The 17,238-nt window shown below is 44.6% G+C and overlaps 1 protein-coding gene across 1 annotated transcript in view; it reads left to right on the top strand.

The window, feature by feature from the left end:
* Nucleotides 1-17,238, top strand: part of MAPKAP1 (MAPK associated protein 1) — an 826,525-nt gene that overhangs the window by 112,136 nt on the left and 697,151 nt on the right. The window contains exons 3-4 of the mRNA XM_085613805.1: nucleotides 4,883-4,972; nucleotides 16,419-16,567. Coding sequence (XP_085469931.1) covers nucleotides 4,883-4,972; nucleotides 16,419-16,567 — 239 coding nt within the window. The remainder of the gene's footprint in view (nucleotides 1-4,882; nucleotides 4,973-16,418; nucleotides 16,568-17,238) is intronic.

The following is a 17,238-nucleotide window of genomic DNA, read 5'->3' as shown; positions in this document are numbered from 1 at the left end:
TTTGGGTTGTGGCGGTAGAAGGGAGGTCCACTCCCACCCTCTGACACCCCTTGGGGGGGGATCAGACTTGTATAATGCAATTGTTTGCTGCATCATGGACACTTTGTAATATTTCATGAGTGCCTGTTTGAAGTGTGTATAAATCCTGTGGATTTGAAGCCAATGCATTTCAGAAGTTAGTCCTGTGAAATGTACTGCTGAAACCCATGTTTTTCTTATTTTCTTAACAGGCAAATTTACGGTTGGTGTAAAAAGTGTGTGTTTCTGTTTAGGGAGCTCTGCCACGACTTGTAGGTGAGCAGGGGCACGTCAAGCTTGTTCTGGACCATCCATCCCAGGACTCTGCTTTTATAGTCTTATTCAGATAAAAGGGGCAAATACTGCATAATTGTAGCTTTCTGTGATGTAGCAATAGAGGACGTAGAACCTTGACTTCTGGGGATTTTGATCAGTTCAATTTGACGCTCTGCCAAGAGGCAACGTGCATAGTAAAGCGGGTGAAAGAACACCATTTCTTTATGGCTATTCTTTTGGCTGCCTTCATCTCTTTCACACACACTCCTGGTTTGAAGTTCACAAACTGCTTCCTTTACTCCAGAACAACCAAACTACAGCAAAAGTGCATATGTTTCTTGGACCTGTGTTGCAGTCTTCTGAATGTCACATCATACTATAGGTGACTAAGATGGGGCACACCAGGGAGCTTCCCAGACAGCCATTATTGGAGTGGTTAGATTTGGAACACTCTGTGGTAATATGTTGGTGATGTGGATTAAAGTGATAAGGTTCTTGTGCTGTGAAGAATGTATCTTTAACAAATTGAATTAAGAGATCTCTTCTTTGACTACTCCATGGTTGGAAGTGTGCTGCTGTGACTGAACCGCTCTTTATTAGGCCTCACCTTAGACAGTGTATGCACTGTCTTCTAGACATTTTATTAGCTTAAAGCGGGCTTGGAGCCTGCTAATTGCTTACCTTTGGTTGGCTTGTTTGTCATTCTTATTTGCTAGCTTCTGTTTTGTCAGCATGTGCAGGCTTCACTTCATCTTTGTTTGTGTTTCACTCGCCAGCTAGAGCGTGGCCCAAGTACTTCTTCCTTGTCTAGCACTGTGTCCTGTTCGTGCTTTATTAGAGGTCCTTATTTTCCTTTTTCATTGCAGCACTCCATAAGACTTTGTGTTTACAAACGTCTTACCACCGTCCATCTCTCTGTCATTGCTTGCCCCATCTCCTTCCCCCTTATGTTATTGCTTTTTCTGCCCCCAGCGGTTACTTCTCCCTTCCCCACTCCCCAGTTGTTGCTTCCCCCCTACCCTCCTCTTGGATTCCCTCTCCCACCCTCCCTCTCTTTGTTTGCCCCATGCCCCCATCCCGTCATTGTTTGCCACGTCCCACAACCCCTCCCACCATTGTTGCCTGCCCTGTCACCTAGCCCCACTATACCTGGAGTTGCTTAACCCCCCCCCAACCCTTCCCCTCCCATGGAAAAAAAAGCTGTATGGCACAGCCAGCACTGGCCACGCCAGTAACTTTTAGCCATGCAGCACAGCAGTCCCAATATTGTACATCTTGGCTAAAAAAAGATCGACAAAGTCAGCGGCTCTCGCATAGGTGCGACTTATTCGCTTTGCCAATGCTGGTCTATCTTCCCTTCATTTTCTCTTTAGCATTGGCTGCACACAAGAAGTGTGCCTCCTTCTGCTGCCCGAGAGCCTGGCCGTTCGATCCTGGGACTTTGACATTGATCACATTTCTGCTCAAGGCCAAGCCATCAACTCCACTGTGCTTTTACTGCGTCCACTTGGCATCTTAGATTTATTGGATTGCAGTTGTCAGCTGCCTGGGACAAGTCCAGTTCAGCCAGTCATGTGCATTATTTCCACCAGCCAATATATTCACAGAAATCTGTGTACTGAAACCAAACATCCTAATCTAAGCCTTTACAATTCAGTAAGAAAGTGATCTGATAATTGGAAGCAATATAAAGATGAAATTTCAGTAGATGAGGGACTTTAGAGTTTCCTGAAATGCAGGTGTGCTTGGGTACTTACACCCTTGTATCGTTTATAGAGTGCACAAAACAATTACCTCGGAGCCACGTAGTCGCCACTAATTTCTAGGTGAGGCTGAAAGGGATCTACACTTTAGAGTAGCATCTGTTTTTGTGTTATTACAAGGCTGTTAAGAATACATTCCCATGATTTTGAAGTGTTGAGTGAATACGTTGCCATGTTTGCAGCAGGCCTGTGTTTAAAGGATACCAGAGTGAACTGTTTCAATCGACAGCAGTTTAGCCAGTGCCATGTGCTTAATTATGATGTGGTGAAGGAAAGTGGTTGTTTTACACTTTAGGAAGACAGCCAGAGAGATGAAATCTAAACTCTAGTGCTGTTACTGGGCATTTTGATGATAATAAACTTTTTGTTGACAAATAACCTGTTGGAATGTAAAATGTATTCCTGCTGTTATAATAGGAGTGATAAAACAATAATAATTACAATACCAGTGCATATAATGCAGAACCCTGGTAATGTACTGTAATCGTGCTCTTTAAAAAATACTGTAAAACGTTTTTAATCTAAGGAAATATTACAACAATCTAAAGCAGATTTAGATTAAAAAACAAATGGAGTGAAGCATAGCATTATGATAGTTCTAGACCACCATCATTAAAATAGCTCTAATATGTGGTGTATTACTTTTCACTTTTGTAACTCTCAGAGCTCTTTTACTTCTGTGGGATGCCTTCTTTAGCCACAACACCTCCAGTAAGGGCCAACTGGCCATGGATGGTCGTCTGCAAGCTTCAAGGGTTATAGCGTCTTAACTTCGGTTGTGAGTGGTACTTCGTTCCTTGATAGTAACTCCCCTCCCCACACCACCAACATTCTTCTTTCACTCATTGAGATTGTCCAAGCATAGTGTGCTTAATGTGTTTCTCAGTGTCATTCAAACAAGGAATGACTAATGTGGCTGTCAGTTCAGAACCTTGTGTGACTCCTGAAGACATTGAACAGTCTGATGTCCAGTCTCCTCCTTGCCTGTGTCGTACATGTCTCGGTGTGCGTAAATAGTAGTAGCTCCACTGTAGCATCATCCGCTCCTTTATCTCAAGGGTCTTCTATAGTGTGGCAGAGCAGCATCAACATGAATTCCCAGCTAATTCACCGTAAATATGACGAAGGAGAACATATGACCCCAGCAGACCACCATAACTGTGATGGCTGCGAACCTCAGTTGGTGTCAATTTGCAATTTACCTTGTTTAGTATTCATGAGGTAGGTTGAATTGGTGAAACACTGCGATTAGATATATTGTGACCCAACCTATTAAATACACAGGTCAGTTTGCAAAATATCAATGTATTTGTCAAGTGATGGTGTGCAAAGTGCGACCACTTTTCCCCCGAATGCATTCTTTGTACATGTGGATCTTAGACAGGCTTTTATAGTTCAGTAGATTTTGTCAAATGACATGGCTGATACGAAATCAGCCAATATCGAAAATAACTTATTTAAAGGGATTGCATCCTCTTTTAAAGGGTCCAGTCTCACAGTAACCAGACGCAGAGCAGGACTGGGAGCAAGATCTTGGGTTTATTCACAGTAAGACCCGTCTACCAGCAGAGCTAGCCTGTACTTATTTACACCCCTTCCCAGCTGGCCTCTGCCTGCTGGTGTTCTCCAGTCCATGCCAGAGTGCCCAGTCATGGCACTCTGCCACACTCCGAGGTGCCACAGTCCCTCATGTATTATAGCGGAATATTGCAGTGCTTCGGTAATACTTTATGGTTACACAGGATGCATGTATGTATTTTAGATCTAACAGTTGCTACGTACAATAGTTCGAGTAACCAAGTGATGGTGTTCTGGTGCACATTGTGTTCAGTCTGTTTTGGAAGGGCAGCTTAGAAGTAAGCCTGCAGCACGTCTTAACAGATACAACCTTGTGTTGGGGTCAATGTATTTAAGCGCCTCGTGGCTTCTTAAGGATGCTTCTGAAAATTGGATGTACTGTTTGGAAACTGAGCGTCCGGGTGAGAGGCATGATCCGGCCAAGATCACACGAGTTGTAGCTGGTCATCTTGTTCCCAATAAATGCGATTCCTTGTCGTGTTCAGTGAGTGTTAGAGGAGGGTCCAGGACAAAGCAAATGTTAGCAAGGAGTTTTCAAGATTGGCGATTTCGAAGCGCTATGTGGCATATCGAGTAAGACAGGACAGAGTCAAAATGGTACATCTTTAAAAAAAAAAAAAAAAACACAAAAAAAACTGACTTTACATTTGACTAATGTTACCAAGGTTACAAATCACCTCTTTTCCTCTTTTACTACCTATAAACCGTTTCAGCACACCGATGAAAAAACGATGCTAATTTATATAGCTTTGACATTTTATAATTTTCATGATTTTTAGATAAAGGATTTTACATTTAAAACTTTAATAGTCTAGTCTGAGTTCATTTATCTTTAACTTTTGAAGCGGGTAGAGTAATTCATAACTGTAATTTTATTCGTGTAATGTAATATTCACTTCACTTCATTTGTGCATTAAAATTCCTTTAAGACCGTTATTAATGATTTATGTAATGAAATGTCATATTAATCACAGAAGTTTTCACATTTTATTATTCTCTTCTATGTTAATACTATCTTTATGATCTCTATTAATGTTTTATACCCTCTAATTTCAATGATAAATCAAGCTCATTTTCATGTTTTTGTTGGTATTTGCTTCGCTGAGGTGCCACCTTTAAAATGTTATGTCTTTTTTCGCTCCACATGCAGAATAAACCATCTTTATTCATGAAGTGATAGTTAATTATGCCATTGTATATGGTAAGCTTGCATTGACAAACTTATAGTTGCAATATTTCTTTTGCAGCCCAGAGATTGGAACGACTCCGGAAAGAGAGACAAAACCAGATCAAATGCAAAAACGTACAGTGGAAAGAAAGAAATACCAGTCATTCAGGTAAACTAGAGCCCAGCTGCTTGAGTTGGAACACTTAAACCATATTTGTTCTGCTGGGGTGTTTGCACACCCTGTGCCTGAGCTTTTCTATTTAATATATATATATCTAGAAAGAAAATCGACATTACGTTGTTTAAACACGTGTCTATTCGGTCTGTTATGCAACAATACAAACTGTGTGTATTTCGTCGCATACTGTGCTATCTATTGGTGTGAACCCTAGTCAGTGTCTCATTCAAGTCTAGGGCTATATTGAAAAGTGTAATACTTTTGTTGAGTATTTTCTTGCATTCCTTAACTGGACAAATATAAATGCCAGATTGCCACCCAAGGAAATGTTGCCCTGAGTGGGTGGATTCAAGCAATACCAAACATGATGTGGGTTTTCTTAGGAAATATACTCTGCACAATTAAGTATGTACCATTAGCGCAGAGCTCGAAATTGTGGCCTAATAACTGTTTATGGTGTATTGTTGGTTTGATGACAGCAAACTCAGGACTGTATGAAAATTATTAAAAATATATCGTTTCTAATTGTGAATGACCTTAGAAATGTACCGGTGCAAGCCAGACCTCCCTTGCACTGACTGCCTGACCAGTAGAACAATCTAAACTTGGCGTTTGTCATAGATTATAGATTTTTTTTCTCAAACCTTGGTAATTCCTTACAGTTTTGCTCGTGTAGGAACATATCCCTGCCGTGGCTTGATCTTCCAACTTTGTTTCCTCTGGATAGCCTAAGCATAGAGGTTCCATACCTGTCCCTTTTTTTTAGGTTCAGTGCGCCTACTGTCAATAAACTGGGCGTAGTGCAAAAAATAATTCAAATAGCATCTGGGCTCCTTGCTGTTGAGGTAGGGGGCTAGGGAGAATGGGATTGGGTGTGCGCATGCCCCGGCCAAGGAGCCAGAAATCCTTTAGATTTGTATTATTTTTATTTTTTCCTGGACCCAAGATAAATCCAAACAGTGTCTGTGCTGTGTACTGAAGTACAAGGAGAGGGTTTGTCAGTGAGGGGCCAGGCACACTTTTTGATTTTTTTTCTTAGGATAGATAACATTTCCAAACAGCATCCAATTTTTTGCTTGGGCACCGACTGTGTCTGTACCCATGAAAGAATGCAGACACTGTTTGGATTGTTTTCTTATTCCCCAAAAATCCAAATTGCATCTGCCCCTTGCTGTGGCACAGACCCAAAGCTCCTTCCTTTCCTAGTGCTTTTCTTCGACAGAGAAGCACTGGCAAACAAAGGAACTCCCTAAAACTGAATCAGGAATTGGGGATTGGAAGTCTCTGGGCTGGCAAACCTATTGTTTACTTTCTTTGTGGTGTGTCAATAAAGGTATCTGTTCAGTTGCCCTCTGTCGTTCTATTTTTCTCTCCAATGATAGTTCAGAGGAGGTCAATCAGTTCTTCGAGTTGCTCAGCCTTATTTTCACAGTTCCTTCAAGAGGATCTGTTTTTCTTAAACTCTCTATATAGGAAGTCTGGGAAAGTGCACAGCGAGCTGGCAGCTGATCACACTACTAGTATACGTTTTCACCGAGGCAACCCGATGGTGCATCACTTGCCTAACAGATCACATGCTGAAGCCTCCTCTGTTCTCATGTGTTTCATAGCATCTTAAGGAAGCTTCTGAATATACTCCATGTACTATTCTGAAACTGAGCCTTAGGGAGAGAGGCATGATCCAGCCAAGATTTTCTCTGATGGGCCACACTGGTAGTAGTAGGAGTGGCCTTCGAGGCGATCTCCATTAGGGGATCGTCATAAAGTGTCCTAGGCATTCTTTTCTTCTGAGACCTGTAGACACCAACTCTTGTATTATCGTCTTCACTCTCTCTGCACTGTCATTCATCCACCTCTCCCCCACCCAATTTCGTCTAGCTCACCTTACCCAGCGATTGAGAAAGCCTGGTTTCCTTGGAGACAAGCCCTCCAAACTCAAACACTGATGTCTTCCGACTTCTGTCCTAGATCAGAATCCCTCTTGAAAGGTCTCTAATGTATGGATCCCCTCCCCACTATCCTATCACTTTGCCTGTAAACTGTACCTCTATGCGTGTGCTTGACTCAGAGTTTCAGGCAATTTACAGGCGCCATTTACTGCTTCGCTCTGTTGTCTTGGCAAGTCTCACCACAGGTGGAACCGCCGTGGGCTTTTGCCCCCATCTCTTTCAGCCTAGTCCTTCCAAGGCCCAAGGTTCTGAATTTTCCCTTGGAATGGCCCGTTCATAACAAGAGTCATGGCAACTGATACTATGAGAGAGAACTCTTATAAGTTTTTTATACAGATCCATCTTCAAGTCTGATTCTTGTGGCAGCACGAGCTGCCTCACATCAGCCTATGCTGACAATCGCAATCTAGGCTCCAACACCTACTTTGCCTTATTGCTGACATGGGGCTTTTATCTCGATTGTACATACCAAAAATGACGTAATACTAAGAACGTGGCCTCGATTTCGAGAACCTTTCCAAGGTCAGGTTTTTCTGTAATATTCTGGATGACGTAATGGTGTAAATAGGCTTTAATAAGGGGATCCACTGTCCCTCAGAAATGTCTCTTTGGTATTGTCATTGTATTGTATTGTATTGTATATGCTCTTATATAGCGCACAATCACCCTACGGGTATCCCGGCGCTTGACAGAACAGTTGATGAAATTAAGCTGAGAGGAATAGGCAGCGACGTAGGCAATCAGGCTACTGGAAAGAGCCAGGTCTTAAGACTCTTTCTGAATTCCATTAAGGAGTCTAGCTGCCTGATCCTCGAAGGAAGCTCGTTCCATATCCGAGCACCAGCCACGCTAAATGCCCTCCCCCCCAGCCTGACACGTTTAAATCTGGGTTGTGACAGCAGGTTAGCGTTGGAAGAACGCAGCTGTCTCGGGGGGAGATAGCGTGAGAATCTCTCCTGCAGGGGAATTGGACCCATCCCATGTGCTGCTTTATAAATCAGACAGAGAGATTTAAAAAGGATCCTTTCTTTGACTGGCAGCCAGTGGAGCTCGCGCAGCGCCTGAGTGGAAGAGGCGTCGCGTCTACGATTTAGCGCCAACTTTGCTGCAGCCGACTGTACTCTCTGTAATCCCAGCAGAATATACTGGGGGGCGCCCAGATACAGAGAGTTACAGTAATCCATTCTGCTGAGTACTGTGCTCCTTACAATCAGTGCGCGCATATCCCCTGGCAAGAATGGAAGAATCCTACGAAGTACCCGTATTAGTCCGAAGCACACACTGGCAGTCTTGTTCGCCTGCGAGTTCAATTGCAGATCGTTATCGAACAAGACGCCTAGATTACGAATGGTATTTGATGGAACCAGTGGAGCCTCATCTGGAGCAAGCCTAAACTCCGACTGCAGATGATGGATCTGGTTTCGTGGTGAGTAGAACAACACCTCGGTCTTATCACCGTTAAACTGCAGGGAGTTACTTCGCAGCCAGTCTGTTGTCAGGCTCATGCAGTTTTGAAATTGCTCCAGAGATACCTCCTGTTTTCCCTCCATCGAAAATACCAATTGTGTGTCGTCTGCGTAGTTTACCAGCTCAACCCCAAACGCTTTGATAATTGCAAACAGTGGTTGCAGGTAAATATTAAAGAGAATGGGGCTGATGCTGGAACCCTGTGGTACTCCATAGGCCACGTGGGATTTTTCAGAGGTAAACGACCCCAGTGTCACCACCTGCTGCCTCCCTGTCAAATAAGAGCGGAGCCACTGCAGTGCTCGGCCCTTTACACCCAGATCCCTCAGTCTTGCCAGCAGGATAGTGTGACTCACTGTGTCGAATGCGGCTGACATATCCAGGAGCACTAAAACCGCAGTGCTCCCGGCGTCAGCCCGCATTCGTATGTTGTCCAGCATTGTGACCAGGGCCGACTCCGTCCCATGACCAGGGCGAAAGCCAAACTGGTCCCTATCCAGTAGCTGATACTCTTCCAGAAATTCCGAAAGAGATCTACTCACGACCCTTTCCAAGATCTTAATTGGGAAGGGAAGGAGGGAGATGGGCCGAAAGTTAGCCGGGTTAGTTGGGTCTAAAGAGGGCTTCTTAATAAGAGGGGCCACCACAGCCTGCTTCCAGCTTTCTGGAACCAATCCTGTTTCCAATGATTGGTTGCAGATCTGGCGCAACCAGGGAAATGTGAGATGACCATATGTTTTCCACACTTTCTGGGGAAGAGGGTCGAGGGGTGAACCGGAGGAGATGCCACTGACCAGGGAGTCGAAAATAGAGGCCGACATAGCAGGGAAGGAAGCCAAGGAGTGTTGGTGGTCCATGGTCCCCTTAGATGTCTTGTTACCCGGGTTCTGGGTTGTCGCCTCGTTGTCCTTAAAGCGGACGACAATCTTGGCCACTTTGTCTTTAAAATAAGTGGCAATCTCGTCGCACAGATTTTGTGAGGCTTCGACTCTATTCTCCAGACAGGATGGGGCAGAGATGGTTCTAGCAATTCTGAAGAGCTCCATAATTCTATTTGGGGCTTGCAGGATGGATTGAGCATAGAAAATGGCCTTGCTTTCCAAGATGCGCAACTTGTACCTCCTCAAGGTTAACTTAAAAGTTGCCCTATCCTTATCCAGATAGCTCTTTCTCCATGTTCTTTCTGCCTTCTTGCATTGAAGTCTGAGCTGCCTCAGATCTTCTGTGTACCAAGGCGCTGAAATTTTGTTTCTAATTTGGAGTCTTTTTATAGGGAGCACTTCGTCTAATGCAGCTGTAACGTACTGCCGGTAGATGTTGTAATTGTCCTCCACTGTACCTAAGCTCTGAAAAAGGCTCACCGAGGGCGTCGGCAGGAGAGCGCCTGTCCTTGTTAAATTGGACCATTTTCTCCCTTTCCGATACTGCACCACGGTGTTGGATTGAGCGGTGGGAATAGCTGACCGTACTGTGAAGAATATTAGATAGTGGTCCGTCCACATTTGGGGAGAAATATTTAGGAGTTCCACCCTTGAATCATTTGCGAATAAAAGGTCGAGGATATGTCCTCCCTGGTGAGTCGGGGAGGTAACTAGTTGTTGTAGACCGAGAGATTGGCAGGTGTCTGTCAAATCTCTGAGTTGATTTTTTGAGCTCGCATTCTCCCACCAATTAAAATCTCCCAAGATGACCATATTGGAGTGAGATAGGGATAGGTTAGTGATGGTATTTAAAAGGGGCTGTAGTGCAGTGTTACTCCCCGGAGGGCGATAACACAGCAAGCCTGAAAGGAGATGACCTCTAGCTTCCTGAAGCGCGAATCCCATCATTTCAATTCCCTCTATTTTGTCTACATGTAACTGAGTAAAGTGGAGGTTTTCCCTGTTAGAGCCTGTTATGTTACTGGAATATGTAGAGCGTACGTTTACCAGACAGTTTCTTGGCTCCGGGCACGTTTGCCTATCCAAATAACTATGTTTTTAAGAGTTTCCTGAATTCCAAGTAACATTGGGCTGTTCTGATCTCTGGGGGAAGGAATTCCAGATTCTAGGTGCAAGGACTGAGAATCCCAGAGCCACCCATTCTCTTGTTTTTAAATTTGGGAACCATCAGGTAGTTCATGGAAGTGGATCGCAGGGAGCATTTTGGGATGTGCGTTTGGATTCAGGAGGTGATGAATGCAGGGCTTTTGTCATTGAGTGTTTTAAAGACAGCGCAACCAGTTTTGAAGGTGGACCTCTATTCCACAGGCAACTAGTGATTTGCATATGGCCATGTCTGAACTGGGGTGGCAGAGTGGGCTAAAGAACGGTGATGGATCAAACCCAGATCTGTTGACTGGGTGTGAGTGTTTGATTGGTTCTGATGCTCCGTCCATCACCAACCCTTTTTGTAACGCTCCCCATTTACACCATAGCGTACCCGGGCAATTGAGTGACCACACAATTATAATATCAAGTCGTGCACCCATTTCTGTCAATGTCTACCACAGCTTAGCGTGGTTGAGTAAATCAAATGTGCTGCTTAAATCAGTGAAACATAAAAACAGTTGGCCTTTCTTAGCAATATATATTTACTCAGGAGCAAGTTTAAATTTAAGTATTGCTCAAGAGTGCCAATTTCACTTCTAAATCCGTATTGTGAATCAGAAAGCACCAAATTGACCGCTGCCCAAGTCTCTAATCCTTCTAGTAAAATCCTTCCCAGTAACGTAACAGATGTATCAAGAAGGGAGACTGTGCGTTCCCCTTGTTCCCTTTTTAAAAAACAAAATTGTGACTAAAGTGAATTCGGCCCATGTTGCTGGAATATAGCCTTTAGTGGCTGCAGTCAATACTTGTGCTAGATTGGGTCCTTGAAGTGCAGGTAGTGATTTAAAGACAACCACGGGGGACCCCATCTTGGCCTGGGGCCTTCCCATTAACACTCTTTCCAAGAGCTAGGTTGACTTCATCAAGGGAAAATGCAGTTCAATAAGGAGGGCCAGCCACAATTATATCATTATGCAGAGTTAACACAACACTATTATCAAGGTTAAAGATTCTACCATAATGGGCTAGCCAGTCTGCTGTTTGGACATCGGTCTCAATCGTGGGATCAGTTAAATCTCTAACAAATGGTTGGTTAATTGTCTTCCAGAACAGGGGCTATCCCTAAGTTTGGCCGCCTGCTCTAAAGCTATCCAGGCCTCTAAACACAGTTGGGCTTTTCTATTCTCTAAAGCGTATTTATATAATAAGGGTTAATTTTTCACCTCCTCCCTATTCCTTGGTGTTTCATGTAGTGTTCTTCTAAGATTCCCGTTCGCATGCATGCATTGTTGGTCAAACCATCCCGGCTTAATTAAATGTCCGTGTTTAGCTTTCATTTTTAAGCTAGCTGCAATGGCTGTTGTGAGGTTACAGAAGGCTGTTTTGTGGGCAGGGGTCCCACTCTGTACATGCAATCATCTTTGTTAGCTTTAATAACGTTTTTTAAAGGGCATTTTTATTATTAATTGTCCACTTTAAACTAATCCAATTTTGGCCTGCTGTATAGATATGCTCTGCCCGCTGTACCCCATTCTTATGTTGGGTCTTAATATTAAGAACTAAAATTAACTGTTGGTGTGAGAGGCTGGCCTGGTATATGATGTACACTTATGTAAGCGGACACCCTGCACCAGTCCAGGCAACCCTTATAGTGATTTAGGAGGTCTTAGACAACCTTAGAAAGCTCTCCGAGTGGTAGCTGTGGAAAGCAATCTTCAGGCTTAATTTAGAAAAAGTGTAAAGCAGCTTGTTTTACCAGAATGCAATCTTATAGGTATCAATTAAGTGAAAGAGATCCACATAAGGTATTTATAAAAATATGTATTTATTATACAATACTATCTGACACATACGGATATTTCCTACCCTTAGATATGCACAATGCACACAATACTTTGCATAGAACTAAAGGAAATAGCACGGAATACACAGTGGACCCCGGGGGGGGTGGAGGGGGGACCAAACCATATACTAAGAAAGTGGTTTAAGAAGCATGACTCGTGTCAAGACAATGTCTAGAGGATGTAAAAGAGCTGGGGACCCAAGAAACCACCCAAGGGGAGTGACTAGGAACCCCACGGAGAGTGTGTGCAGTGTAAGAACATGACCGCGTTCTCCGTACAAATCAACGTGTAAGTCGCGGTTGAAATTTTAAAGATTAAGGACCCTTCCTTGTGGACCCTGAAGAAACCCCGTGGAAGGCAGAAGGTTGGAGAGCCACCCCACTCGTGGATACCCTAGTACCCACGTTACCTACACCAGAGAAGCCGGGTGCATAGGTGTGAAGTAGTGTCGGAAACCGCTGTCAAACCCAATGGAGGACTTCAGGAAAGTGCCGCTGCTGGTGAAGGAAAAAGTGTCCAGTGGAATCCAAAGGTGGATTCAGGATGAGAAGTACCTGCAAGCAGAGGGGACAGAGTCTATGTCACTCAGGAGAGACCAGGCGATCTGTAAGTCGAATGTCCACCGATGTCAGGTGTTGTAGGAGAGTTGACAGTGACCTTGACTCTGCAGCTGTGAGAACCAGGCGACGCTGTGGAAGACAAGAAGCCGTGCATATGCTATCCCACGTCTGATGTCGAGAGTTGAGGGGTCGGTGTCCGGCGGGAGCACCAACTAGCCTTGGCAACTGCAAACAACGTAGAAGTCGAAGAAGGTGCAATGTCGGGACCAGCAAGGTCCAGGGGACTCACCCCAAGCAGGCGAGTCAGGGCAGGCCAGAGCAATCAGGGGAGCCCAAAAGAAATTAAGGTGACCCTCAACAGAACCCACAGGCCGGAGGCACTGGAGTCGCAAGTGGACCTCAAGCAGCTCACCATGATGCAAATGATACGGTGTGGACGAAGATTCTGGTAACTGGAGATGCTTGAGGTAGGGGCTACTTGGAGCCCAAAGATCTTGGTGGAAGGAAGCCAGCAAGCTTTTGCAACTGCAAGTCGACGCGGTGCACAGGGGTTTGGTTCCTGCGGCTCTGGTGAGGGATACTGGCCTCAAGCTAGGTGAGAGGGAAGGGCAGGCGTCGAGAGCTGTGGAGAACCACCACCTGCATACAGAACCTTTCGGAGTTCGTAGGAGCTCCGGATCAGCAGACCGGTCAGCTTAGTTGCAGTGCCTGCAAATGCAGGGAAGTGACTCTTTCACTTCAAGGGAGATTCCTTCTGGTGTCTTTGATGCCCACAGGCATTGGAAGGTTCCTGTATGGTGCACAGGCACAGACGATGCAGCAGACTGGAAGGGAGACAAAGTTGAGCCCAAACGAAGTTCAGAGTGCCCAGACTGTAGAAGTTGAAGTGGTGTCTGAATTGAATCGTGTCCCACGACGAATCTAGGGACCTACACCCAGGTAAGCCCTTAAGGTACTCTAAGGAAAGGGTTGGGGCGATTCAAGAGACCCTCCCAGGGGAGGGTTTGAACAGGGGGGAGGTTACTCCCATGTCCTTTGTCCAGTTTCGTGCCAGAGCGGGAGCCAATGGCTCCCAGAGCTGGTTTGAACTGGACTATGCAAGGAGACACCAAATGGGCCTCTCATGCAGACTTAGCTGCACTTGCAAGCGCACCCACCGGGCCCCAATTCACTAAATCCTTTCCAGGAGGTGCTCACACCTCCCTGTGACAGGATACCTATTGTTTGCCTTACCCTGCTTGAGCTTGGCTCAGCAGCAGGAGGGCAGAACCGTGTCTCTGGTCGGCAGCAGCCATGTCGTGCTGTTCAGGTGTAGAAGACTGGTACCGGGAGCACTAAGAGCTTACCGGAATGCTCTTCCATTGCTTGGAATCATACCCCCACACCATTTAGTGTGGGGGTATAATTCCAATATGTTTGATTCCAAACATGATAGGATTCGTTGCAGCCAATTTCGAGATGGTCATCGCGTAATTACGCGGTGCCCCTCTATATTGGGTGTGGCTGCTTCACTTACAACCCAGGAAAATGGACTCTGTAATGAACAGTAGTTTCTTTTTATTGAAAAGTCTGAAAAAACATCATCTAGAACCATGGACTTCCTCATTGTGGATCACGGGTTATAGGATTCACCATCCTCTCACTCTTCACAATTTTCAAAAACTGCTGGCTGAGGATCAAAATTAGTTGAGGTTTGAGGCAATTAAATTGGTTTTGTTAAAAGAAATCTAAATAAGCCTCGTATTCTCATTTTTGTGCAGTTCAAAGAGGGACAGCGCATGAGGAAATAGAGTGGCACCCAGGGCTACCTTCTCTTGTTTCTCCTACCCGTCTTTAAAGACCATCATTTTCTCAAACATCCACGTAGCAAACCATCTCAGTTTGAGATGTTAGGGGTTAGGCCACCTTTCCCCATGTAGACTCTTATCATTACCTCCCTAGGATTTATTCCATGCGATGTATTGCAACAATGGCATTTCCAGCATCTTTGTCCAATCAAATAAGTGTTTTAAGAGGACCCTTTCTTTCCCCAGTGGCCCCCAACGGCACACCATATCAGATCATTTAGAGAGGTTCAGCAGCTCCAGTACCATTACTTTCTTGCATTAGTGTCTGTCGCGTCAATGCATACTATGGCTCACCTCTTAGTCAATAACGGAGTGAAGTGCAAATGGCAAGGCTGACCGTTATTACCATTGCCAGCGTAAGACCTTCTGTCACTGATTTCTGGCTTTCCTGGCTGAAGCAAACGCCAGCAGTCCAGTGGCCCTAGTCCTCTCCCTTTCCTTTCATTAGGCGCAAGGGTCTCTATAGTTGCCCTTTCTAGCTGGCTGCCTAGGAAAAAGTGGAAAAACTAGGGCCCAGAGGTTAGAGGGTGGTGGTGTGGCCATTTCTGTCTCATCATTGGTGAGCTCATCCCTCCTCTACTCCACGAATGGGATTGGCTCCTTCACATCTGCTACTTCTTTAGATAAATCAGCGTTTTTCTTACCTGGAAATGCAGATAATCTTTCCCTGATTCTTTCTTACTTCTACTCTCCAAATGCTGGGTGACCAGCTGTGTCTCTCCTTTCTATAGCCTCTAGGTGTTCTCGGTGCTTTTTGTTGCTAGGGGAGGGGCTGAGTTGGCTGTGAGATGGTGCTAGAGGGTCAGAACCTACAGGAGCACCCACCAGGGTTTGGCCCCCCTCCCAGCACCTGCTTTCAGGCTTCTCCTACTATTCTACCTTTCAGAGAATGCATCACTGCAGCCTTCTTAATGTTGAAAATGAAGAGTGGTAGCTTTGTGTTAGTGGTCATATGTGTAACTGTAATAGCTCATATTGCTGTGGTGGTGATTGGTCAATAGCTGTACTTTTAACCACACTGAGAGGGTGATGAGGGGATGGGGTGGAGTCTATGAGGGCTCAAGGGTAGTAACCAAATTCAGGGAGCTGGACTACTTTATGTGGCAGAAAGAAAGTTTGTTTTTGTTTTTCTTCCTGTGGTAAGGGATATTGGTCAGGGAGCCATAGTGATGCAGGTTGTCCAGATTGGAACGTTTTTCAGCGTGGAGAATTCCTATCATGATTTGATTGCCAGTGGACTCACTCCTTTTCTAGGATGTTCCTGGCTACTTAGAGGCACATTAACTGTCACTCTGTTGATAAACATTAGTTTTTTAATGTGCTTCAAGTGTTGGTCTTTGAAGATATAGTTTCTAAAAATCCCAAGATCGAGATTGAATTTGAGTTTTTCATTTTCTGATTTTTATTCTGTTATAACATTTGAATCTTGCAGGCACAATCAAATGTGACTCCCAAGTCAGAGTTCATCAGTGCCATTGGTTGGTCACGTTTCAGTCAGTGGAATGAATTGAATGAAGAAGTGCATGGGCATTTAGTATGTATGTTTATAAAGAAACTGATGGTCACTTACAGGTCTGGGCATATAACGATGTCCTGGTAGTACACGTTTTTGGTCAAGTCAGAATAGCGTCTCCATCAATGAAGAAAATTATTTTGTGATTCACCTACTTCAATGAGAAATCATTTTGAATCATTGGATAAATCGTAATGTCTTGTTTATTTTTGTTTCCACAACCACAGCGGAAGAATTGAGCTCACTGTTTGAGAAGAAGAACTTTAAAGCAAAAACCTCAAATTCTTCAAAGCAGTCAATCCTGTCTGTACGACTAGAGCAGTGCCCTTTGCAGCTAAACAACCCATTTAATGAATACTCCAAGTTCGATGGGAAGGTAAGTTAATAGCCTACATGTCTACTCCCTTTTTTAATTGGGTGTTACCTCTTTTCACCCTCCAAAGGCGCACTGCCATGAACGCGGAGCTAACATGCATTTGAATATGTTGGTGATAAGAGAAAGGACATCATTGGGGGCAAGTCTTAACAGAAATGAATATTACCTATGTTGCAGAAACACTGGGCTTTCTGATGGATATTCGCTCCCCAGCTTCCTCACCTTCTGAATATCCTCCAAAGTGCCTGATTAGATCTGAAGACATTTCCCCTCACCAATCTCTCTCGAGCACCACCACATGGCGCTGTGTGGCTCCATCTGTGACACTGCCCCACACAGGATGTGATGACATTGAGGTGTACCATGTACCAGCTGGTGCGCTTGTATCAGTTCCTGTTTTGTCATTCCTCATAAACAGGGGATTGGCTCTTATTTGTGTTTCCCAGACCAAATTCCCCAGCTATCTACTGTAACTAGGTAAAATGTCTTTTACTAAGATTTCTTGGCTTTAAGCCCTGATGTAAGTGACAAAAGATGCTCTTGTCATGCCCACACATCTGCATATGGGGTTTAGGATCTGAATGTGACCATTCTATATGTCACCTATCATGCAGGTGCTGCCCTCGGATCCAATGTCAGCACTTCCATGAAACATTTCGAGGTTGACTTTC

The sequence above is a fragment of the Triturus cristatus genome, chromosome 1_2 (assembly GCF_964204655.1).
Source record: "Triturus cristatus chromosome 1_2, aTriCri1.1, whole genome shotgun sequence".
Lineage (NCBI taxonomy): Eukaryota > Metazoa > Chordata > Amphibia > Caudata > Salamandridae > Triturus > Triturus cristatus.
The sequence above is the reverse complement of the archived record's forward strand: the minus strand, read 5'-3'. Positions and strand labels throughout refer to the sequence as shown.